General features: G+C 41.5%; 1 protein-coding gene and 1 long non-coding RNA gene across 7 annotated transcripts in view; one reads left to right on the forward strand and one right to left on the reverse strand.

Annotated features, from left to right (window-relative positions):
- The window catches only part of MASP1 (MBL associated serine protease 1), a 71,014-nt gene extending 68,766 nt beyond the window's left edge, over positions 1–2,248 (reverse strand). For 2 of the 4 annotated variants that reach the window (XM_043874562.1, XM_043874561.1), the window contains exon 1: positions 1,672–2,248. In XM_043874562.1, the coding sequence (XP_043730497.1) occupies positions 1,672–1,676 (5 nt within the window). In that variant the 5' untranslated portion in view covers positions 1,677–2,248. The remainder of the gene's footprint in view (positions 1–1,671) is intronic. The other 2 variants (XM_043874560.1, XM_043874563.1) reach the window with 2 other exon arrangements.
- LOC122675612 lies at positions 1,139–24,683 on the forward strand. Of its 3 annotated transcripts, XR_006335299.1 has the most exons (5): positions 1,139–1,563; positions 5,446–5,649; positions 11,681–11,811; positions 24,150–24,178; positions 24,281–24,683. It is a non-coding gene; the product is annotated as an uncharacterized LOC122675612 (long non-coding RNA). The 3 variants fall into 3 exon arrangements; XR_006335298.1 differs by lacking the exon at positions 5,446–5,649 and having other exon boundaries at positions 24,281–24,677; XR_006335300.1 differs by lacking the exons at positions 1,139–1,563; positions 5,446–5,649 and adding an exon at positions 1,904–2,033 and having other exon boundaries at positions 24,281–24,678.
- The last annotated feature ends 1,728 nt before the right edge of the window (positions 24,684–26,411 follow it).

The following is a 26,411-nucleotide window of genomic DNA, read 5'->3' on the forward strand; positions in this document are numbered from 1 at the left end:
GAGAGGTAACTTCCAAGGACAGAAAAAGCACAAAAGATAAGATGTTGACTCTGGGGAAACTGAGCAGGGAAGAGGCGGTGATGTTTGAGCAAGCTTAAATGATCGAGTCTTGTGGAACAGCGGTCCCCAACCCCTGGGCTGGCCGAGGACTGGTACCAGTCTGCCGCCTGTTAGGAACCGGGCTGGACAGCTGGAGGTGAGCAGCGGACCAGTGAGCAAAGTTTCATCTGTCGCTCCCCGTAGCTTGCATTACTGCCTGAAGCCTGAACCCCTCCCTCCTTCCCCCCATCCCTGGAAAATTTTCTTACATGAAACTGGTCCCTGGTACCAAAAAGACTGGGGACCACTGCTCTAGAAATAGGGGAAATAAGAGAGCTAAGGGATGAGGAAATGCCAAGACAGAACTGATCATTGGCCCTATAGTTTGGTATGGCTGGGATCCTGGGTGGTAGGGTGAAGACTTGAATGGTGGACAGATGAGTCAGATTGTCATTCCATGTAGAGGGGCATAAATCTCATCTCTTTCAGGAGAAAGGAAAATGAAGTTAGACAGCAGGGTTAACATTACAATGGATTTAAAAAGAACGGAGTGATTGGATTAACCTTAAAGACCTGATTATCTCTCTAAACCACAGGTAATCTGAGTTCAAAGAGTTAACACAGCCTGAAGCCCCTCATTGGCCCCAGACCCTGAAAAGTTGCTAGGTGACTGCAGAAGAGAAACAAATAGAAACCCTTTTTCAACTGAGAGTAAAATTAACGGGAAATAGAGGTGTTCAGAGACTTAACACGTCTCTGGAGTGTTCGTTTTTTCTTTTTTGTATTTTTAACAGTATAAGCACTTGTAAGTAGTAAAAATAATTATGGTGGCTGGATTTTGACACTTGGAGAGGAAAACTTACAAGCAATGTCTAGTAACAAGCAGCTAGTAACTAAGTATAGGCTGAGACATTGGAAATATTGAAGAGCTTGGAAACAATTGCAATTTAAAATCCTAGGTTCAGAATCGGGAAGACTTTTTTTTTTTTTAATTTGAGATATCCCTTTAAGAGTCATTTGGTGCAATTCATAGCCTGATTCATGCTACTGGCGGCCTCTGATTTCAGTAATAAATGCAGAAATTTATAGGGGACTGTAAAATGTGGACAGGTTTTTGCTTTTCTAAACTGAGGTTTAAACTAGCAAACTTCTGAAGGTTTAAGAAGCCACAGAGCTGAGCAATGGGGATCTGGTTTCTTTTCCGGTCAGAGCAAATAAACACACAAACACATATTTAACTCACAGAGTGTTGGAAGAGAGAAACCAGTGTTCTTTTTAAAGAAGGAAAACAAAAACTCAACCTTGTGGGCAACAGGAGGAAAGTCACACTGGCCGGCAGGCAGCACCCTGCGTTGGCAGAGGAGAAATCTGAGCTCCAGCGGCACCGGCGGCATTTGCACAGAGCCACAGCCTCCCGTTTCAAGTTGCAAGTCTCTGGAGTCCCAGGCAAGGCCCCAGCCTGGCTCCCTTCTCAGAGCCCCGAGAACTGATGAGGAGCCCCTGCACCAACCACAGGACATGCAGGTGAGTCTGCCCAGAGACAAGGTCAGACCTTCCAGGGCTACTTGGCATCTGGTCCCTGAAAGCCACCCCCCCCGCCCACCCCGTGCCCACTTCTGCCCTGGCACTCACCTCATTTTCCTGCCTTGAGTGCTCTTGGCTGCCTGGTCCCCTTGGCCTGACTGTCCGCGAGCTCGTCCCCAGTGTGGTATCAGCCTTATCTTTGTTCTGAGGTCCCTGTGTGACTCTGGAATTGGCTGGCATTCTCCATTCAGGTCACGCCTTCCCCTGCCTGCAACAGATCCCCTCTCCCCCTCTCTCCCTCTGCCTTCTCCTCTCTCTCTCTCCTCTGACTTGCTCTTACACACACTCAGAGGGACTTGACAGAACAGAATCTGTCTTCTTCCTTACAAGATCTCCTCCTCCAGTTCCCTCCTTCATCCTGTACGGCTGCTTCCAGCTCCCGGGAGAGAATCACTGAGGAGCTCGAATAGGTATTTGTATCACCGCGTGTGTGCGTGCGTGTGTGTGTGTGTGTGTGTGTGTGTAGACAGTGGAGAGGGACAACGTCAGCTCTCCCCAGTCTCCCTTGCCAGATGGCTATAATTCTCTGCTCGTCTTCAGGACACTGGCAAAAGGACATCAATTAACCAAGGACAATACTAAGAAGGCAATTCTAATACCTACACTAGGCAAATCCCAAAGCTTGTCTGTCTGCAAACAACCACAGGCTTCCTGGTGAACCGAGCAGCTGGCCGGGCTTGTGAGCTAGCGGCCAGTCCTTCAGTTGGCTAGTTGTTCCTCATCAGCTGAAAGTGAGGCTTGAGCTTTTTACCGACTTGGACAGTGCTGGGGCCTGATACCACCCGGGGAGGACCCACCGCAGCCAGAGAGCCTCACACCCCATGGCTGTGAAGAGACCTGGGCCTGTGTACGTGGCTAGACCCAGGGATTGTGGAGAAAACAGCACCAGATCTCAGCCAAGCTGAGTAAGGAAATCCCTTTCTCCACAACAATGACCACCAGTCCTGAACAAGGCGAGGGGTGTCTGGTTATAAAAAGTACAGTTCACTGAGATCACCTTTTCTGTGCTAGGCACAGGATTAGGTGCAGACATCATCTCAATTACTTCCACAAAATTGACAGGGTCACACTATCGTACCCATTTTACAGACAAGAAAACTGAGGTGAGAGAGTCCATAACTTGCCTAGATTATCCAGCCTCTTATTACTCCTACTGCTGTCACAGCTAGCAGTTAGTATTTACTGGGCACTATGTGTCAGGTACTGTTCTAATAATGGGTTAACTGCTTTTGATTCTCTTTACATTTTGCAAAGCTGAGTAGTAATATTATTCCTGCTTCCAGATGAAGAAACTGCTCAGAGAGTTTAAGTAAGATACCCAAGATCACACAGCTAGAAAGTGATGGGGAAAAATCTGAGCTGGTATCCACTATGTTGTGCTGCTTCTCACTAACATATTATAGTGCATATGGCATTACAAATACATAACACAGTCACAGAGAAACTCAATTTGAGGCATTTTTTGAAAAGAGCAATTAGAGTCAGAGTTAGCTATAATCTTTCCTTTCTATTTAAGCGAACTGTATAGTTTGGACTCAATAGTTAACATCTCTGATCCTATTTCCTCATCTGGAAAATAGGAGTTACTGTGAGACTTAAAGGAAATTATCCTTATTCTTTTTTAGTTGTTCAGTGTACTCAAGAGACAACTCCCCCCCCCTTCCAAGCAAGGAGGCAAACACATGCATTCTCCACACTCTGATAACACTGCTTTGGCACATTTTGGGGAACAGTGCCTTGAATCTTGCTGAAGTTCTCCTTGTTCCATTTTTTTCTCCAGTTTCTCTATTTTATCACCTTTAAAAGTCAACTTCGCTAAGCTGGGCATTATTAAGAGGGTGTGTTTGATATTGTGGGTGCAAGTATATGCGATGAGGAAATGTTTGAACCTAGGCACTGTTTTAGCAAAATACTACTTTCTGGTTTAGGCAAGATAAAAACAAAACAAAAAACCAAAACCTTTAAAAGTCCCATTAAGACCCAGAGGGATTGGGTAGAGAGGGAGGTGGGTGGGGGCATCGGGATGGGGAATACATGTAAATCCATGGCTGATTCATGTCAATGTATGACAAAACCCACTACAATATTGTAAAGTAATTAGCCTCCAACTAATAAAAATAAATGAAAAAAAATAAAGTGATGGCTATTAGACTTTAAAAAAATTAAAATAAAAGTCCCATTAAGAAGACTCATAGGCTCCTCAGACATCAAATAACTCTCACACAACATTTTAATGATTTAAGTGTAAATGAATCAGAAACACATGGACTGCATTTCTCTTGGAATATACAAGCATTTTAAAACCAAGAGAGGAAGAACTTGGCACGAAGCACCCTGCACCATGCAGAGGGCCCTGCCCACTAAAGACATTCCCTCCATCAGTGCTACAGATGAGCCGGCCCTCTCCTAATTTAGGGCACATCCAGGGAAATGCAGTCATTTGTTCTGGGCAGAGAGGGGAGAGTTTGGGAGGGAAAGCCATCAGCTTCTCCTTGTAAAGTGTCACAGAGCCACTGAGCCTCCCAGAATAATTTCCTATGTTTTTTTTAAGGCTGCCAACGCTCAATGGGAGGCATTTGAAATATGTTCTGAGCCAAAGTTCTGCCAATATACAGCAGAGCTGATATGTGCTTCCTTGGGAGTTAGCCAAGGCTCAGATGGAATCTGCATGAAAACCGTGGCTTGGGACTGATCTGGCTTGGATTCAGGGCAATTTCCCATTGTGTGGGGCTGCACTGGTGATACAGTCCTGATCTTTTGATAAGAACGTCCTGGAGCAACATGAATAAATCATGAAGAGTGGGAGGAATGGGAAAGACAGTGGTCTAGGAACAGACTCAAACATGGGTAACTCATATGTGACCTTGGGCAAGTCACCTACTTTCTCTGCTGCAGGAGGGGAAGGAGGGACATCAGTTTCCTCCACTATAAACTCAGGGGATAGGAGTCCATTGGGAGCATGGAGCACATATAAATGTGAGTGTGAGGACTATGGAATGAAATTGCAGTGGGAGTGGTGAGGTGAATTGCTAATAATCTGTTAAAAGTCAAAGAGCTCAGAGTGGCCTTCTAGTCTTGACACTTGCTTTTATCTGTGGTCATAATATCATTACATCACTCAGGATTCAATCATAGGTATTCAGAAAGATAATTTCTAAGAAGATTCAACTTGTTTTAAAAAATAGTGATGAAAAGGTTAACATACTTACATTTAGGAAACTAACAGTATGTCAGTTAGAATCATAAAAGTGTAGAATGATGGATGTTGGCTCAAGATCCCGTTTATAGTAAGGGAAATGGATCAGAAACCTACTACTAAGAGAGTAAATACTACAGCATTCCTGCAACTAGAACAGGGCTTCGTTTACATGTTCTATCAAAGTGTTTATTATATACAACTCTTGAGCACAGACTTTCTGGAATTCCATGAATGCGTTGGAAAATGTAAAATATTTGGGCAAAGAGTTTTTATTGGCCAACTGTGAATCCAGGCTTCCTATAGAATATCTAAAAACTGATAAATGGCCCCAAAGATTACACCTGAGAATTAAATTTTGGGTTATTCAATACACTGACTGACAGAATGCTGGAAACCCTGACTTCAGAACCTATCAGGTCATCAGAATAACATGGGAAATTAAAAAAATAACAATGCCTGAGCTTCGTCTCAGAAGATTCAAATTCAGTGAATCTTGGGAGTGGCTCTTGAATCTATAATTTTAAAAGCTCCCATGCACAAGTGTCCCATTTTGGGAGGATGATCAGCATCTAGAGCCTTGGACTCCTGACCCTAAATCCAGCTCTCTTTCCCCTCATCTGTAGGTCCCTGATCCTGCCTGTGGACTTTGAGCATTCCTGAGCCATGCTGTCATGTGACTGCAAGAATTTAGGGGATGGAAAAATAATTTATATGCAAAAAATAAACCAGGCTCTATTATGGGCTGAAATGTGCTCCTCCAAAATCCATATGCTGAGGCCTAACCCCCAGTATCTCAGAATGTGTTTGGAGACAGGATCTTTAAAGAGGTGATTAAACTGGAGGTTGTAGGGTGGGCTCTAATCCAGTATGACTGGTATCCTTATAAGAGGAGAAGATTAAGATACAGACCACATAGAGGAAAGATGGGGTGAAGAGACAGCCATCTGTGAGCCGAGGAGAGAGGTCTCAGAAGAACAACCTTGATCTTGAACTTCCTGAAAATACCAGCCAATACCCAAACTGTGAGAAAATATATTTTTGCTGTTTAAGCTACTTAGTCTCTGATCCTTGGTCATGGCAGCTCTGGCAAACTAATACAGACTGTCTAATAGAAGTTCTCCCAAAGCGTAAGCCCACACCACCACAGTGTCAAGCTAATTTCAAGCACCACATACATGGAATTAACAAATACTGGGCCAGTTAAGGTTTTGTTTGGTAGGTGATAAGAGAAACCTTGATTAGTGCTGAAACAGAGCTTATTTTCCTTGTGTAGCAAGAAGTGAGGCAGAAGGTGGGCCTGGGGACATTTTCTGTTTTTTTCTGTTCTGCCAGTCCTAGGAGGGGTGATGTGCCCTAGGGTTAGGTATGTGAAACATAGACCATCTGTTATGGGCCAAATTATTTCCTCCCCAAATTCATATATTGAAGACTTAACTCCCAGTATCTCAAAATATGAACATATTTGAAGATAGGAGCTTTAAGGAAGTGATTAAGTTAAAATAGGGCTGAATGGGCCTAATCTAATTGTTAATGTAAGAAGAGTTTAGGATACAGAAAACACAGCAGGGAGACCATGAGGGAATGCAGTAAGAAGGCAGCCATCCGCAAGCCAAGGAAAAGGCTCTCAAAAGAAACTAAAGCTGCCAACACCTTGATCTTAGACTTCTGGCCTCTAGAACTGTGAGAAAATTAATTTCTTTTACTTGAGTGACCCAGTCTGTGGTATTTCAGTATGACAGCCCTAGGAAGCTAATACATCATCTATACTTGCCTTACCTCTGCTCACCTAAATATGTTTAATACGATTCTTAGTTGCTATTCACTCATATTAGGTCTCCCCTGCCCCAGAAGTTCCTCAGATGCTAAGACCACATAGACCAAGAAGATACAACCATAGGACAGGATTAATTAGGGCTTCAGAAGCAAATGAACAGCAGGGGTCAGACTTTGTGAAAGGTCAGGGGATTCAGGATTATCACCTCCCTAACTCTCTAGTGCTGTTTTATGACCATTACTTTTCCAAACTCCTTCTAAATTCCCCTGCTTTTCTATCATTCTGGCACACTCTACTCATCTCTATTACTGTCATCTTCTAATTTCTTTATCCTATCCTCTGTTCCTTTCATTAATAACTTAGGCATGTGACACTATGCTCACCTCTCTCCCAATTCCTCTTGACATCCTGAGTGACAATGGCCTCTCATTGCTTGATCTTGTTTAATGATGATTTCTTCCATTTCACCAAAGCCATCTACTTTGCTTATAGCCATATCTATGTCTGGAATATTACCCTTGTGATACCTCATTCCCTGATCACTGTCTCCCTTCTTTCTAAGTCTGACTTCTTCAATAACCTGAGAATTCAACCTCATCAGGATAGCCAGCCCTCTAATACCATTCCATTTCCAGTCTATCAGATTCTCTTGGCTTTATATCTTTTCTGAATTCCACAACCAATCACCACCACTCCTTAGTGGATTCTTTTTCTTCTTCTTCTTTATTTAAAACCAGTTTCTTGACTTTCTTACTTCAGAGGAATGATTCTTCATATTTCTGGTAAATCATTGAGAATCTAATGAAAGCCACATTCCCTCTGTTTGGAATATCCTGAACAAGGCCACATAATTCACTCCCTCACTCCTTCAATTCTTTCTAAAAATGTCACCTTATTAGTGAGGTCCTTCCTGGCCACTCTATGCTATTCTATTCTCACCCCCATTTGCTCTCCCCATATCCTGCTTCATTTGTCTTTGTGGCACTAGCCACCAGCTAAGATGGTATTTATTTTAAGTTTTTATTGGTTTGTTGCTTGTTCTCCACCCCATTAGAATAACACTGTCTACAAGTGGACAAATATTTTTGTATTTTTTTGTTTACTGCTCTATTCCCAGTACCAAGAATAATGCCTTTGGCTTGCACAAAATAGGCCCTTAATAAACATTTGTGGAATGAGTTTTCTTCCAAGAAACATTTAATAGGCACTGTTCTTCAAATTTGGGATATAATTTCAGGGGCTTGATGGCGCTCCTAAAATCATGAAGCTCAGAAACTCAATCATAACCAGTCTTCTCAAATATTTCTCATACATCCCACTATAGTTTTAAAAATCATTACATACTGATCACTAGCAAATCTGCTGCTTCTTTAGGCTAAATGTCTTCCCATAGTTCCTCATGCTCAAATCAAATGTCTATTCTCACCTCCACCTCAAGGTTCCATTAGGCAGAAGTCATTTTCTATATCCAACTTGCTCATTCTCTCATATGAACAATGTTCATGAACTACTATCAAATCTGAAATTCAAGCCAGATATTTGAGTGTCATCACTGACTTATTTTTTCCTTTTCTTCTCATCTGCCATCAATCAATAACTCCTATTGTTCATATATAAGTACCTTTAAAATCCATCATTATGCATAGCATCCATTCCCCATTGCCCTTGCACTAGTGGAATGATTCATTAGTTTTCATTGGATTATTTCAATTACTTCTCATTGGTTTCTTTGACTTTAGTACCATTCTTATAAGTATACAAGTCTCGTTAATTCTCTCCCTTTGCTAGACCTTTCAGATCCTTCCTTTGCCTAGAGAATAAAATAAAAATACCTTAGAATAGCCTTTGAGCCTTAAAGTCTAATGCTGCCGTGAAACTGAAGTAGCCTGCAGTGCTGAGCCAACATGTGGAGGACAGCTGCCTGGAAAATGGCCTGGATCCACAGCAGACTTCGCCTAAGTGAGAAAGAAATTGTTGTGTGAAGCCACTGAACTCCTAGTGTTGTTTGTTACTGTAGATAATTTAGCCTATTCTGACTGACACAATACTCTTACATGGGATTGCTCTTTCACCTCTGTATTCTTCCCCAGAACCACCACACCGACACATCACACTTTAATGTCTAGAACTGGTACCAAACTCGTTTCATATTCCAGATTTTGTCATGCTCTCTCATGTCTGTAGGCACTTACATACTCGGTTCTATTGGTCCTTAATCCTATTTTCTTCCTCATTTGTCTACAGAAATTCCTCTTATTTATCATTTGAAATCTTTCTTAAACATCAGCTTCTCTGGAAAATTTTCCCCAATCATTCAACATGGAAGTAAACACCACCTTTGTTCCTTACACTTAAACTTTAAATTACACTTTAAATTGCATTTTGTCAAATTATAGAGCAATTTTTTTGTTGACTTGGGTCATTCTTTCATCACAATAATCTGAGGTTCTGAACAATATCCTTTGTACTTTCAACTCAAGAAATGCTTATTGAATGCATAGATGTCTAAATAAATTTTTAGAAAGATATCAGGACAGGTAAACACACAATTAAGTCTATAATTATAAATTATGATGAATGCTACACAGAAAGAGAACTATGAGAGAAGATAATAGAAGGGCCTAATTTATGCAGAGTGGTCAACAAAGTCATGGTGAACTGTTATTTAAAATCAATAGGATGAGTACAAGTTTGTTAGTGAAGAGCTGGTGATTTCTCAATGATGGACTACCCTACTTGGACATCACATGTGTGGAAACTCCCCATTTTTATAACCCAGTTCATAGAAATAATAAAGATATAGAAATGTGAACAGCTGCACTCAGAATCAAGAAAAGGAATGACCTGTGGATGAGGAAGTGGGAAAGTCCATAAAAGGAGGGTGGTGGATGAGAAGTTGTGGCCGTGAGTTTCCCACAGTGGGAACCCATCCTGACCATGTGGTAGGTCTTCATAGTCCTGCTGGGGCTGACAAGACTGTATGCAAAGTCAGTGGGAAAGGAGCAAGAATCACCAACACAGAAAAATTGCCAAACAAGAGTCAAAGCCTGTATATGGAAAAGTGATACTGAACTCAGTAAGAAAAGGATTTCATGGAAGGAAATAGAGTTAATAGAATCACAAGAACAGGATTTTAAAATAAACTGTCTCCAGCAAGTTAAAGGAGGGGATATCATCTATGAGACAAGGAGAAAGATTTGAAAGAAGAACAGGTTGAAATGCAAAAAAGAAGCAACTGGACAATTAATGAAATTAAAGTAACAATTTTGCATTTATTAAATGTTTATTGAAATTAAAAAGTAAGATGCAATTGTAAGTATAAATAGCTGAATGGCTGCAAATGAAAAATTAATTAATGATTTGAAAATTCAAGCTGAAGAATTCTCTCAGATAAAGAGATCAGAAGTATAGAAAAAAAATAAAGGGATATAGATTCTGAAGTTCTTACATATGTCTAATAGAATTTTCTTTAAAAATGAAATAAAGAGGGGGAATGTGAAACAACCTTTGATGATATATTGGCCTTAGAATTGGCCAAGAATTGAGAAAAGACAAGAATTCTCAGACTGAAAAGATCTACCAAGGCCCAAGTGAGATATTTACATAAAATTAGACCTAGATTCCTTGTCATGAAAGGTCAATGTATTAAGAATAAAATTAGAATCTTAAAATTACCAATTTTTAAGAGGAAAAAAATGAAATTAGATTATCATTCAGACATTTTTACCAGCTACGTGGAAACAAAAGGGAAATTGAGACTATCCAAATGTGAAAAAAGAAAATATCTTTAAATTTATCATTTTTTACTAGCTGAAGGATTATGAAAGTGAAGCTGAAATAATGAAGACATTTTCAGACTCTACAAAGCCTACCATTTGCCGGCCCTTTCAGAAAGAGTTACTGGAGGATGTTGGAGCTGGTTAGCATTGGTGAAATTGTGGAAAAATAAACACACTAGAACCTTGGTGTCTCAGACAGTAAAGAACCTACCTGCAGTGCAGGAGACCTAGGTTCAATCCCTGGTTTTGGAAGATCCCCTGAAGAAGGAAATGGCAACCCACTCCAGTATTCTTGCCTGGAGAATTCCATGGACTGTATAGTCCATGGGATTGCAAAGAATTGGACATGGCTGAGCAACTAACAATTTCAACACTTTCAAGTACACATGTATCATGCTTGTCAGAACATAAAGTGGCCTGGCTACTTGGGATACAATCTGGGGATATTAACAAGATAAAAAGAGGCATATCCTACAAACCAATAATCTTACCTCAAGATATCTGTCTTAGAGAAACTTGCATTTGCGAACATATTTATTGTAGCATTATTTGTCAAGGTGAAAAATGGGCTTCAGTGGAGTAATGGCTAAATATAATATAGTCACACTATGGAACACAAAGCAACAATAAGAAGGGATATGAAAGATCTACTGATATATGCATCAACCTGGATTTATCTCTAAGATTTACTGTTGAGTGAAATGGGCAGGTTGAAGAATGGTATGTGCATTAGGATACTACTTATTTAATGAAAAAGCAATAGGTTCAAGACACAATACATATTTTGCTCATATCATAGATATTTTGCATATATTTTCCATATACAGCTGAAAAAAGTGGTAGGAAATAAATCACAAATAACTAGTTACTTGTGTGGAGGATGTGGTGAGAGGCTTTATTCATATTTATAATAACCAAAACTTTCAGTGACTGATCAGGACTGTTTAAGCAGGGGATTTTAAGGGTAAAGGAGGACTCTGGGAATTATGAGGAAAATGGATTTGGAGGCCAGTTTGGAGCCTGTTGCAGTACTTAGGACCATCAGGCACTCTGGGCACAGAGCCTGGGGCCCATGAAAATGTTTTAATTTCTTTTAAAGTCAGAATTAAAAAATAAAATAATAATGGATATATAATAAAGAATCCAGATATCTTTGTAGCAATGCAACACTAAAATATAATGTTTATTTATTTATATTTTTATGAATAAAGCCCAGATTAGGAGAGAGAATGCTTGGATGGATCGGACTGGTGGTGGTGAACATGGAACCCAGAGGATAAAGACAAAATATATTTTGTCTTTCAGAAAAGTCTGAACCTGGCCGTGAATTGAGAGTGAGGAATTGAGGGAGAGGAAGACAGCAAAGACAACTCCCAGAATTCTGACTCAAGGTTGTGTTGTTGCCACTTACTGAGATGGAGGAAGAGTGGAAGGGTGTGAGTGGGGGTCAGGGTGTAAAGAGCCTTGCATGCCACACTAGATGCGGAAAATCTGCTAGGCAGGCTGGGGATTTTCTCAACTCTGGGTAAGTGAGAGAGTCATGCGGGGAGCTTGAAAAATTCAAATTTCTGCCACAGCTCGCAGACTTGATCCCATCCAAAATCTTGAAAGGGTTGAGAAACGCTGACATTTTAGGCCACAGAAAGGCAAGATTTTTAAATGGAGAATGACATGATCAGATAGCGTTTTGTTTTGTTTTTAAATTCATATTTGAGAACAGTAATGAGTTCGCGAGAGATTGGAGGATAATCTGGAACTACAATACCTAACAAACCCAGGCTGCCTGATTCTCAGCCGCTCCCAGGCTAGGAAAAATTCAGTGGAACTAACGCTGTTTGGAGAAGAGCTGAGACGACCTCCTGGCCAGACCCAGCCCAGAGCACAGCTTGGCTGAAGCCCGGGGGCATTTGGAGCACATGGGCCTTGGGGCCATCAGCATTCTCTGGCCAAACCACAGTACTAATTTAAATTGTCACAAAACAGTGAACCTGAACCATAATGACCTTTTAAAAGCAGGATTTTAAGACCAAAAGTATTTCACAAAAAAAAAGCATTGCAAGAAAGCTGGCCACCCCTCAGGTAATGATTTTAAAATGGGGGGCTTCAAAATATTTTCGGGCCTTAGATGAAGGGGCTGAAGCAGGAAGGGGCACAGAGCTCTGTGTGTGTCTTTACCCATATAGGACTGTGAACAAGCGTGACTCTTCTGAAGACATGCCAGCAGACCCTGATAGTTGAGCAGAACGTGATACTCAACGCTGCACCCATCAGGACAGTGAGGGTGTTTGGGTTAGCTGTGGTAACTCTCCGGGCCTGAGTTGTTTTGTTTTTCTCCACAAGATGGGAGAAATGATAGCCCTTTTTTTAACATCTTGTTTCAAGGACACAGTTGTTTTTAAAGTCTTTTAAAGGAGTGATACCTTTGGGATTCTAAGGAAAGTCGATCTTCTCTGGAGAAAAGTATAAAATTTTCTTGTATCTAGATATTTATAGGACTGGTGATTAATCCTTGGTGAAGTGAAAGTGAAATTCGCTTAGTGGTATCCGACTCTTACAGATTTCTCCAGGCCAGAATACTGGAGTGGGTAGCCTATCCCTTCTCCAGCAGGTCTTCCTGACCCAGGAATTAAACCTGGGTCTCCTGCATTGCAGGCGGATTCTTTACCAACTGAGCTATGAGGGAAGCCAGTCCTTGGTAATGTTTATAAATTGCCTGCAAAGCTCCTGGCCATCTGTGGAGATTCAACCAATAATAATTTTTAACATTATAATTAGAAAGTAAGAGTAAGGACCATGATAGGTATATGAAGAAAGTGGCCTTCCGGATGGGCCTGAAAAGATGAGTAGGATTTCAAGAGGCCAAAAGAAAAACAAGAGCTACAGTAATGGCAAAAATTAAAGTAAGACTCAGTGATGAAGGGATTACCCAGAATGAGTAATACTACTGAGACAGCTCTTTCCAGGTGTGATATGCATTATTTACTTCAACCTCCACAATGAGATATTGTTAGAGAATAGGAAACAGAGAAAAGGAAATGTTCTTACTCAGAATTACCCACTTAACTTTGCTCCTGTTTCCTTAGCAAAGAATTGATTATCTTTCTGTCATTACAGGTTCATTTGCACTTTCTAGAGATTTAAGCCAACGGAATCATACAGCATATACTCATTTTTGTCTGGCTTCTCTCACTTAGCATAATTATTTTGAGATTCCCTCATGTTGTTACACACGTAATTAGTTCATATGCCATGATTTGCTTGTTCATCTGTTCATGGACACCTGGATTATTACCAGGTTTCAGCTATTACAAATAGAGCTTCTGTGAACAGTTATATATGTGTCTTTGTTTGGAAAGATGCTTCCATTTTTATTTGGTCCATCTCTAGAATGGGATGGCTAGGTCAGATAGTAGGTATATGTCTAATGTTTTAATATACTACCAAACATGTCTCCAAAGTGGTTGTACAATTTTACATTACCACCATAGTGAAGAGCATTCCAGTTGTGCCATACTTTTGCCCAAACTTGGTAAGTTTGATTTTTGAAAAATTTAAACCTTTATCATATATATGTAGAGGTATCTCATTGGATATTAATTTGCATTCCCCTAATGATTAATAATTTTGAGCATTTTAAAGTGTTTTCACTCATGTATCATTTTTGGTAAATTGTTCAAACCTTTTGCCTGTTTTTAAATTGTGTTTTTACCTAATTATTGATTTATTTATATATGAGTCCACTGTACATCGGACTTCCTAGGTGGCACTAGTAGTAAAGAATTTGCCTGCCAATGCAGGAGACACAAGAACCATGGGTTTGCTCCCTGTGTCAGAAAGATCCCCTGGAGGGGGAAATGACAACCCACCCCAGGATCCTTGCTTGGAGAATCTCATGGACAGAGGAGCCTGGCTGGCTACAGTCCATGGGGTCATAAAGAGTCCTACATGATGAAGAGTCTAAGCACACCACTGTATATCAGATGCATAATTTGCAAATATTTCTCCCTTGTCCATGGCTTGTCTTTTCATTACTTTAATGTTTTTTGCAGAGGAAAAGTTTTTAATTTTGATGAAGTACATGATCAATTTTTTTCTTCTATAGATCATGCTTTTGGTGTTGTATCAAGGAAATCTTTGCTTAACCTAAGTATTCACAATAATAAAATACCATGTACTGGGGGTTTAAACAACAGACATTTATTTTTCAGTTTGGAGGCTGGGAAGCCCAAAAGCAAAGTGCCACAGATTGGGTTTCTGGCAAGAGCCCTTTTCCTGGTTTGCAGACTGCCTTCTTGTGGTGTCCTCACAAGGGAGAAGGAGAGGGTGTCTTTTCTTATAAGGACGCTAATCTAATCATGGGCACCGCCCTCATGATCTCCTCCAAGCTTAATTACTTCCCAGTTTCCACCTCCAGACTATCTCATTGAGGTATAGGGCTTCAACACACGAATTTTGGGGGATACAAATGTTCAGTCTATAATACCGAGGTCACAATAGTTTTTCCAGTATTTTATTTTTTTATTCCCTGTATTTTCTTCTAAAATTTTTAGATTTAGATTCACTTTAGGTCTATGATACTATGATTTACATTTAGGTCTATGATCCATATGCAGCTGATTTTTGTATATTGCACAAGATTTGAATTGAAGCTCATTTTTTAGCAAATAGATATCCAACTGTTTCAGCATCACTTGTTAAAAGGACAATCCTTTCTCCACTGATTAGTTTTTACACCTTTGTCAGTTGTCCTTCAGTGTGGATTTGTATCTGGTTTCTCAATCTGTTCTGTTCATCTATTTGTGGATCTTTATGCCAGTACCACATTGTCTTAATTACTGTAGCTTTAGAAAAATCTAGAAATATGTAGTGTTAGCTCTCCTGTATTGTTCTTTTTCAAAGTTGTTTTAGAAACAGTTTGTTAATTCCTACCAGAAAGCCTGCTGTGATTTTGATTGGAATTTTGTTGAATCTATACATCAGTTTGGGGGAAGAATTGACATCTTAAGAATAATTAAGTGTTCATATTAAGAACATTCAGTATTCTTTTTTTTTTCATTCAAGAAACTTTTATTGACCTCCTTTCAAAGACAATGGGCTGCTTTTCTGGGTGCCTGATGTCCTCTGCTAGCAACCAGAAGTTGTTTTGTGGTGTTTGCTCAGCGTTCAAATGTTCTTTTGATGAATTTGTAGGGGAGAAAGTGGTCTCCCTGTCCTATTCCTCCACCATCTTAGTTCCTCCCAAACATTCAGTATTCTTAAGTGAACACCGTACACCTCTTCACTTATAAAAGTTCTTTAAAATTTCTCTCAGTAATGATTTGTTGTTTTTAGTGAATAGTTCTTATCTACCTATTGTCATATTTATCTCTAGGTCTTTCATAAATTTTGATTTCATTGCATATGACATTTTTATTTTGATTTCTGACTGCTTATTGCTAATACAGAAATAGAGGTGATTTCTTTCTGTCTTCTGCAATCTTACTGAATTTACATTTTAGTTATAATAGCTTTTTTTAAGATCCCATCAGATTTTTTACATAGATGATCATATCATCAAAAGAATAAAGACAGTTTTACTTCTTTTCTTTTCCTTGCTTTGTTGCACTGGCTGGAACCAAAAGTGTAATATTGCATAGAAGTGGAGACTGAACATAAAAGTTTTATTCTTAATCTTATGGAGAAAGCACTCAGTCTTTGCCATTACGTTAGTTGCTAACTGTGGGATTTTTGTAGCTGTCCTTTATCAGATTGAGGAAGTTCCTATCTATTCCTAGTTTGCTGAGAAATATATACCAGGAATGGCTGTTGGATTTTATCAATTATTTTTTTCTGCCTTTATTTATTTATTTATTTTGGCCATGCCACATGGCTCGTGGGATCTCAGTTCCCTTACCAGGCAGTGGAAGCACAGAGTCCTAACCACTGGATCCCCAGGGAATTCCATTTTCTACTTCTATTGACATAATCATATGATTTTTCATTTGTTAATATTTAAAATGTCAGTGTTAAAAATTTACCACATTAAAAATATGGTAAATTACATTGATTTATTTTCTTGACTTTTCCAGAAAGTTAATCTTGTGTTAACTCTACTTGGTTATGATATATTAATCTTTTTGTATATTGTTGAATTCAATTTTGTAAAATTTTGTTAATAATTTTTTACATACGGTTTTGAGGCATATTGGTATGACGTTTTCTTGTAGCATTTTAATATGATTTTGGTATCAGGAAAACACTGGCTTCAAAGAATGAGTTGAGAGGTATTCCCTTCTCTTCAATTTTCTGAAAGAGTTTGCATAGAATTGGCATCCTTTCTTTCTTAAGCATTTCTTAATACAATGAAGTTATATAGGCTTGAGTTTCCCCCCTTCTTCTCTGTGGGGAGATAATTTTAACTACAAATTCCATTTATTTAACAGATAAAAGGTTGTACAAGTTATCTGTTTCATCTTGAGTAAATTTTTGTGTTTTTCAAGGAATTTGTACTTTTTATCTATTCTGTCTTTTTTAAAATTTATTTTTAATTGGCAGTTAGTTACTTAACAATATTATGTTGCTTTATGCTTAATGGCATAACAGTGTCGTAGTATTGCTTTATTGTACTTTTAATACTTATAAAATCTTTAGTAATGTCACCTTTTTTATTTCTGAATTTGGTAATTTGTATCTTCTCTGTTTTTGTGCTGATAAGTTATTATAGAAGTTTGTCAATTTTATCACCTCCTCGAAGAGGCTGCTCTTGATTTCTTTGATTTTTTTCCCCAACATATCTCTATTACATATTTTTAATGGATTTATCCTCCAGTTCTTTAAAGTTGTGTATCTGGAAAGGTCTTTACCCTTCTCTTGTTTCAAAAAGATATTCTCATGGAAGCAAAAGTCTCTATTATTTTGAATGCAAAGAAAGGCATAATTAAAATGACAGTATACATATATCAAGCACTTAGTTTATGCCAACAACCTTCTGAGTTAAGCATCATTATTATTTGCGTTATACAGACTTGGAGACCAAGGCTCAGAAAAATTTAAGTTTTCCAGTGTCATATACCCAACAAGCAACAAAGCGACATTCACACAAATCCAGAGTCTCTAATCTTAACCACAAGAGAGACAAGATTCTGCTGTCTATCAAGAAAATAGAGGACATATGAGTACACAGTCCAGGAAATGCCTCATGCTTATAGTCCTGAGAGAAAAAACTTAAGTCACTTGAGAGTCATTCTAGACTTTTTCCAGGACAATGGTTGTTGTAGCCACACGTGGGAAACAAACTCACTCAGAAGGACAATGCAGATAGTGGAGTGCAGTTTATTACACCGGCGGGCCCAAGGCAGAGTCTCCTCTTAGCCAAGGACCCCGACCAGCATTTGCAAAAATCTATTATACCCCATGTGTACGTGTCCAAACCCACCACCCCATATTCCTTGAGACTTACATAAACTAAGGAAGGGTAAATACAATCCCAATAACCCCATCACTCATGTGCCATGTGCTCAGACAGTTAAACAATTAGCCAATAATCAATAAGCATGAGGTTACACTCCGGACAGGTACAGAAAAATTTATGGCCTGTCTGGAGGAAGGGGTGATTAGTGTGTGTGTTCTCTTAGGCGATGAGTAACCTGGATACAACCTGCAAGGTTTCCCTGTCCGGAGGGGGTCTTATCCTCTGTTGTTGTTTCCATAGGCACTAAATACAGAGTTCACAGTCCATTGAAGAGGTGGCTGAGCATGATCAGCATGAACAGGCCTGAGATGGAGTCCAGGCCCTATGAATTCCTTCTTCATGGTCTTAGCAGGAAACTCCTGGGACCCTGTGAAACCATATAGCTCCCCAGAGACACTTACAGAGAACACAACTAACAAAGCTCTAGGACATAACTTATTGATCAAAGCCACCGGAAGTCATTCCCAGAGCCTGAGAAATCTTCATAAAATTAGCAGCTGGGGGTTGGAATGGGTGTTGGTTCTAAGAGGGCATTTCCCCATGGATGGCTGCACACACTCAGATGAAAAGACAGCCTCTCTGATAGTGTTGGGTGGGGTAGCATGTTCTTTTCTCAAATGTTCTGTGGAAGTAGCACGGGTAAAACAAAGAACACTGGGTCTGCACGCATGCTACCTGAATGGATGGATTCAGATCTAAGAACCTGAGCAATCCATGTTGCTTGCCTGGGCCTGTTTCCTCATCTATAACAAAGAGACATGAGTGGTTGTTCAGCCTACCATTTGGTGCTGCAAAAGTGAGAAGGATAATTATTGTTGTTAATACTTTTCTGAATGTTTCAGGATTCTGCACAGAGATACCATGAAAACATTTTATATCACACACTGAAAACGGAAATATACCAAAAAAGCTGCACCAAGTTAGGATTTGGAACAGAAATTATTTACAAGATAGGCAATGCTACTGGGCATGTTTTGGTCTTCAATTAAATTCTTTTTAAACTCTGGCTCCATGGTGTAATGGTTTTGGAATTAGGAATAATAAAACATTAGTTACACCGTTGAGTAATGGTTTTATTTAAAACAAGATGAAATATTAACCCGGTGATGCCCAGAACCAAATGTAAGACCTCTAAGTGAATGTTAGAGGCCAGTGGTGGGGTCATTGCTACCAACCGTTAGGTGGAGGGCTGAGATATACACAGCACAGCTCCCTGCATCTCACCTCATTATTTCACCTTGCTGTTTTATCTGTGCCTTAAAATCCTTTTGGAAGCACTCAATATTGACATTTTTTTTTTTTTTTTTAACACTGGCAGAGACACTGGGACTCAGAAAAATTGATTTGGTCAAAGTCTCATGGCTTGTAGGGTGCAGGGACCAAGTGGTCATGACAGTGCAGAGAGCAGGATCTGATATGAGGTATCAGCTGGGGCAGGTGCTTGCGTAACTGGGAAGCATCTATTATCTGAGAATGGGGATAATACCTACTTCAGGTGCTTACTCAGGGCTTGATGCTTACTTAAAGTGAAGTTGCTCAGTCATGTCTGACTCTTTGCGACGCCATGGACTGTAGCCTACCAGGCTTCTCCGTCCATGGGTTTTCCAGGCAAGAACACTGGAGTGGGTTGCCATTTCCTTCTCCAGGGGATCTTCCCGACCCAGGGATCGAACCCAGGTCTCCCGCATTGCAGGCAGACGCTTTACCCTTTTGAGCCACCAGGGATGCTTACTTAAGTACTAAATAAAAGTTAGCTATTCTTCCTCATCTCCCACCTCACTTTCCATTGCAGCACACGGGGGTCTTGGCAAACACAAGCACAGCCACAGGCAAGCTCCCACTTCCGTAGTCAGTCCCCCACCCACCAGGAAGGTGCCCCAACAAACCAGTCTGGAATGGAGTCCATTCTGCTCCCCTCCGGGCTTGTGAGTCCTGGGCTTTAGAGGTCCTCCCCCCCAGGGCTCCTTTCCCTCCCTCTGCCTGGGAGAACTTCAGAACTTCAGCCTGGGGCTATCCTCACCTGATTCTGGTGACTTCCCAGGGGTGGAAGTGAGGGCAGAGGGGCTGGGGGGGCAGTGCTTCATTTCAAGTGGAAAGGGAGAAAGAAAAGGAAAAGCTAGAGCGACCTTCTCTTGAGGGGCCAGTCCCTGCTCTGATCTCTGTCAGACTCCCTCCCATTTGTCACCCTCCTCCCAGCTCACATCTCTTTCTCCTCTTTGGCTCCAGGCCTCAGGGCCAAGCTCCCTGGCAAATCTGCATTTTTTTCCCCTTGGAACATGGGGCCTGTAGCTATCTTCTGGGTTTGCAGAGAACCCATGCCAGCAGCGGTCATCATCTGAGGACTTGCTGAAGACCCACATTCCCTGAAGGAACCAGGCCTACTGAATGGGAACTCTAGGGGCGGGGCCCAGCAGTCTGTCTTATAAGAAGCTCCCCAGGTAATTTTAAGGCAGCCGAAGTGTGAAAATTACTGTTCTAGGGAAATGAGTGGAGAAGGCAATGGCACCCCACTCCAGTACTCTTGCCTGGAAAATCCCATGGATGGAGGAGCCTGGTAGGCTGCAGCCCATGGGGTTGCGACGAGTCGGACACGACTGAGCGACTTCACTTTCACTGTTCACTTTCATGCATTGGAGAAGGAAATGGCAACCCACTCCAGTGTTCTTGCCTGGAGAATCCCAGGGACGGGGGAGCCTGGTGGGCTGCCATCTGTGGGGTTGTACAGAGTCGGACACGACTGAAGCGACTTAGCAGCAGTAGCAGTACGGAAATGAGACAAAGCTGAGGACCTGACTATTCAGCTCTGCTTCCTGAGCATAGTCAGAACCTCCCAAATTGTGGTTAAAGAGGGTAAAGTTCTCAAATCTCTTCTGAGTAGATAGAGAAGACAGGCTATAAAAAGAAATAAGAAAAGAAATAGTTTTCTCAGCAGGAAAAACAGGTATCTGATTTTCTTGGACCCTCTATTGCTTCTTCAGAGACCACCCATGCCTTCCAACAAAAATTTCGGGTCTAAGCTTCTGCAGCTGCCGTCCAAAGGGACACAGGCAGCAAGGAAGCCGTGGCCGCATTCCAAGAACTTAAAAGTTCATGAGACCTTGGGAGGAATCTCAGAGCTCAGCCACCCAATTCTTCATCTGATGCTTGAGTCTCTATCAGCCTCTGAAGGGAACTCACTATCATTCAAAAGCTTTGATAACTCAGAGTCCTAGAAAGTTCTTTCACTGGACACCAGATCAGGGCTGTGCTTTCTTGTTCACTCTGATATTCTTACTCCCCCTGCTCCTATAGGGTTCAATAAGTACTAGTTGAATGAGTGGATGGATGAATGAACTAATGAGCAGACATTCTGCCCAGTTTATGTGGTTAGAAGCACAGTGTTCCTATGAAGGAGGGTGGCAGCAAGTGAGCCTGGGACGCTGCTTCTGTGACCCACCCAGCCAGTGCCTTGCTGAGGGTAGGAGCCCTTTGAACTTGTGATGGATGGGAGAGCTCCAGACTAAGAGGTCCCTGGCACAGGGAGACGACTCTTTCAAGTGTTCTGAGTGTCAGGGCCCAGTGGCAGCCTTCCTCCACGGCAATGACTTATTACATTCCTGAATAAGTGAAGGGAAATTCAATCCATATGTTCTGGAGTTATTTGCACAATACTCAGCAAGATGCTGCTGTTGTGTAAGAGCCATTTGACGTCGGTGGCATGACTTTCTTCTTTCTGTTCTGAGAAGAGTCCCTGAAGAAAAGCCAATTCTACTGTCCCTGAAGAGAGAGGGGCAGGAGCACAGGGGCCAAGTCGTCTAGGGCCATCCTGCAGGCAGCTCAGGGCTTGGGGAGACTGGCAAGTCTCAGGAGGCCGAGGAAAGGGAGACTCCTGCCCAGCTGTACGCCCACATGGGCTCAGCCAGCTGCTGCCAGAACAGCCTCAGTGGCGGATGGGGTGGAAACAGCTTAAGGAGTTGCTGAAGAACAGGGAGGAAAAGCCGATGCATTGGGAAGATGGGGGCATCAGAAAGAGCACCTGGGTTGCATTCTGGTGTAACTCTGGGTAAGTAACTTCCTCCCTTCCAGCCTCAATTTCCCCTTTTGCAAAGTGTGAGGCTACACTCATGCTCCACCATCCTCATGCATCCCGATAGTCTATTCTAGGACCCTTTTTTGTGTCTTACTATGAATATTATCTGGCAATACCTGGATAATATTTTTACCACAATCCTTAGTAAGAAATACATTTCACAGAGTAACTTAGTATACGTAACTGAAACAAAGTCTTCACAAATCAAGGCTTACCCTTCCTGCAAGCACTGACATGTTGATCAATGGAAAGCAGAGAGAATCCAGAAATAAACCTACACATTTATGGTCAAGTGATTTCCAACCAAGGTGCCAAGGCAATTCAATGAATAAGAACAGCTTTTTTAGGTAGTGGTGGCACAATTGGCTATCCGTATTCAAAAATACATACATACATATATGCATATGTACACTTACACGATACTGCACATGACACACACAAGTGAATTAAAAATGGATCCTAGATTGAGATATTAAGGGCTAAAAGTAAGTAGTGAACTATGTGTTTAGGTTAACAGCAAGGATGAACCCTCATGAACATTATGTGAAGTGAAAGAAGACAAACATGAAAACTAAATACTTTGTGTTTCCATTTAGGTGACATTTCTAGAAAAGGCAAAACCTTAGAGACGGAAAGCAGATCATAGGTTTACTTGGGCTGTAGGGCTGTGTGTGGGGGAACTAATAGGTGTGGGGGAACTTTGTGGAGTGGCAGCAGTATTCTAAAACTGTGATGAATGTTATTCAGCCCTGTAAGTGAGCTAAAACTCATCCAACTGTACCCTAAAATGGGCGAACTTTACAATATATACATTATAACTCAAAGAGATATGACAACTAATAAAATTAAACCCGAAGGATAAAGATGATACATGATTTGTTCAATTGTGTTGTTTTTTGGGCGTGATGAGTGAGTTCTGGACCACCTCTTATTGTCTTATTAGTCTCTCTTCATAACATCCACAGCATCACTGCACATAAATATACTACTCATGAATACTAGTAGTTTGAAAATATTTGAAAAGATTAGAGTGATTAGGTTTATATTGAACACTAAAACTTTTTAAAGGAGTTTATAAGCCGGAGCAAGTCTTCTAACATTATGCAACACCAACAAATGCCGTTCAGTTCAGTTCAGTTTAGTTCAGTCACTCGGTGGTGTCTAATTCTTTGCGACCCTGTGGACTGTAGCACGACAGGCTTCCCTGTCCATCACCAACTCCCGGAGCTTGCTCAAACTCATGTCCATCGAGTTGGTGATACCATCTAGCCATCTCATCCTCTGTTGTCCCTTTCTCCTCCTGCCTTCGATCTTTCCCAGCATCAGGATCTTTTCCAATGAGTCAGTTTTTTTGCATCAGGTGGCCAAAGTATTGGAGCTTCAGTTTCAGCATCAGTCTTTCCAATGAACATTCAGGATTGATTTCCTTTAGGATTGACTGATTTGATGTAGACCATAATTAGCCATAATTTCAGGTATATAATTTGTCATACTCCCCAAAGGCATAATCTGATAGCTCTGAATACTTGCAAAACACAAGGGAAAAAGTTCTGTTTCTTTTTAGTAGCTTAGTGTGGCAACCAGACACCTCCAAAGATTTCCTAATCAGTTCAGTGGCTTCCAAACCTAACTGATCATGAGAATGATTCATGGAGAGCCTCCTACCTCACTCCCAAGACCCAGGCCATCAGAGCATCTGAGGGGTGGAGATTTAGGATTCTTTAGCCTTAGAAGGACTTCCTAGGTGGTCAGGGAGATTTGTGAGTTTCATTTGGTGAGATCATTGTGATTAGATTTGAGATAGAACACAATGAACTAGTTTCCAGTTACAGTTAAAAGATCAAAGTTTGCAAATGAATGACTTAAATATAAAGCAGAGTATAGATTAAGTTGTCTCAACAATCACACCACCCACTCTTCCTCACTTTCATTCCTTTAGAAACGGATGGAGTAACAGTCTTAAGCGAGAATTCTGCAAATCCCTGGATCCTACATTGATAACCTCAAATTCTTAGCTTTTAAAAGTCTCATAATCCTTTTTAGTTAAATGGAGAATATCATCAATTATTATTTTTTTAAAAATAGCTGGCTGCCATTAAGTTAAGTTGCCCTTTTGTATTTTCAGATGCTAATTTTTAAACCAAGTGCAGAATTTACATTTGCATGGTTAAAGTCAGTTTTTAGGTCTTCATTTGAGACTCAACATTTTTTTTTAACTCTTAATCTAGTTATTTAATGAACTCTATTTCTCCCAGGTTTACTTATCAACTCAAATTTTGACAAGGTAAGTTTACATATTTACACTATTTGTTTTCTTTTGTCCCTTACTTTAGTCAACCTGCAAACCTATTTGCATTCACACTTTTCCTCTTATCATCTGCCTCAGGAAAGGAGGGTCCTGCCTCTGGTGGCTCAGGATGGCTCCCCAATCCTGCCTGCGCTCTGGGAGCCCCACCTCTCTCTCCTGGACCCTCTGCTCTGATGTCAGCCCACGCGTCCTCCAGTGCATGGAAAAATATCGCAGTCTTTCCCATCTAAAACCAAAATGCTTCCACACTATCTGTCCCTCTCCACTCAGCCTCCATTCCCCTTTTCATTTTCTTTCCTAGTCAAGCTTCTAGAAGGAAAATCCCCTGAGTATTCGTGCTTCTCTCCTGCGGGGACTTCCTACCCTCTGTCGCCTGGCTTTTGTTCCCATTGTTCAATAAACCACTGCTGGATAGAGTCAGTAATGACTGTGTAGTTGTCCAAATCCCATCAACCCATTGTCTCTTCATATCTAATTTAACTTTCGTGTTGAGTTTGTTTTGAGGAACTAGTCTCTCCTTTTGTGTGTGTGTGTGTGACTGGTCCCTATTTTATTTTTTAAATTAATTTTTTAATTGGAGGAAAATTGCTTTACAATGTTGTGTTGGTTTCCGCCATACAACAATGCAAATCAGCCATGACTACACATATATCACCTCCCTCTTGAGCCTCCCTCCCTTCCCCTCATTCCTTCCCTCTAGGTCATCATAGAGCACCAGGTTGGGCTGTTTTACAGATGGTATGTGGATGCCACTTTCTTCACTTGTTCCACTCTTTCCTTCTCTTACTGTGTCGACAAGTCCCTTGCCTGTATTTGTGAAGGAACAGCCTCTCCTCCTTAAAGCCGTCTTCCTTCCCTTTCTCAGGCGCGGCTTCTCCCTTCCACTTCCTGCTCCCAAACAGTTTTCCCTCCACCACCACCTTCACTGCCCACCCCCTACATGCTGCCTTCTGTCCTCTGCTCTCTCCTCTTCTCATTCTCCTCTGTGATACCTCGAGTGTGCCCTCAAGTCATACGTATCAGAAACACTGAAAGGGTTTGCTTCTTGCTGAAAGTGCAAATGCACAGAGCTACTGAACCAGAATCTCTGGAGGGGACCTGGGAATCTGCATTCACGCTGGCTGTCCTGGGAATTCGAAAGCATGATGAAGTGTGAGAACAACGAGCTCTGTGGACGTCCATTGGGCCACACTTTTTAATCCAGCGTTTCCTGACTCATCGACCCACTGCTGTCCAGGCCCCATCTCATTGTTCTCCTTAAAGTCTTGCATGGCCTTCTCTCCCCTGGAAACTGAGGCTAAGCTCCCAGATCCTGGCATTAAGGCCTTTCTCATTTGGCCCTGGTGCAGCTCTTGGGCTAGGCTTCCTCTCCCCACGACTCTCAAGAGTTCTCCATACCCCAGATGGACCCTTAACACACCTGCCTGCTCCACCTCTGGGCCTGGTTGGTCCTGCTGCTCTCCACCAAGTTTCTCCTGAATTCACCTTCAAGTCCCAGAAACTTCCTTGAACAGTCTTCACCGAAACTACCCTGAGACTGACAGCCACACCAGGTTCTCTTTTTGCCCTTCGGGCACCCAGGGGTAAGCACCCCATGGCCCCCACTCAGTATTGTCCTGGCTGGGCCTCCTTCCCCCTGGAGCTCTTCACACGGGGACCCCACCTGCTCTCTCCAGGACCCCAGGAGCATGGGGTTTCATAGCAGAGAACAGGAAGACAGTGGCTGTGGTGAGAGGTGTGGTGAAGGTGCTCCTGGTTCAGACACAGACTGCGCTGCTCACCTGGTGAGCAAGGTGACAGGTGACTTCTCTCATCAGTTTATATCTGCTGGGCTCTAGGCTGTGAACCGTCTCTGCTCTCACGGGTCTCTTGTCAAGTGAAGGACACAGGAAAGTCGATGGAGAGACCCTGGGTAGAGAGAGAATCTGTAATAGAGGGAAGTGCGGGAGTGTGGGAGCGTGGAGGGGTACAGCCAGCCCGGACCTTGTTTCCAGATGCAAAGTGCCTGTCCCAGGAAAAGGGCCACAAGATAGGAAAGATGAAGCACAAAACACGCCGCAGGGTGCGAAAGAGCTCCTGAAGGACAGCGAGAAGGCTTGAGCCTCAGTCTGCGCTCTGCCACTGATAAGCTGTGTGACACGTGCTTATACAATTCCCGAGCTGCAGCTTCCTGTAAGTAAAGTGAGGAGTTTACACTGGGTTCAGTTCT

Source organism: Cervus elaphus, chromosome 19, assembly GCF_910594005.1.
Source record: "Cervus elaphus chromosome 19, mCerEla1.1, whole genome shotgun sequence".
In the NCBI taxonomy this organism is placed as follows: Eukaryota; Metazoa; Chordata; class Mammalia; order Artiodactyla; family Cervidae; genus Cervus; species Cervus elaphus.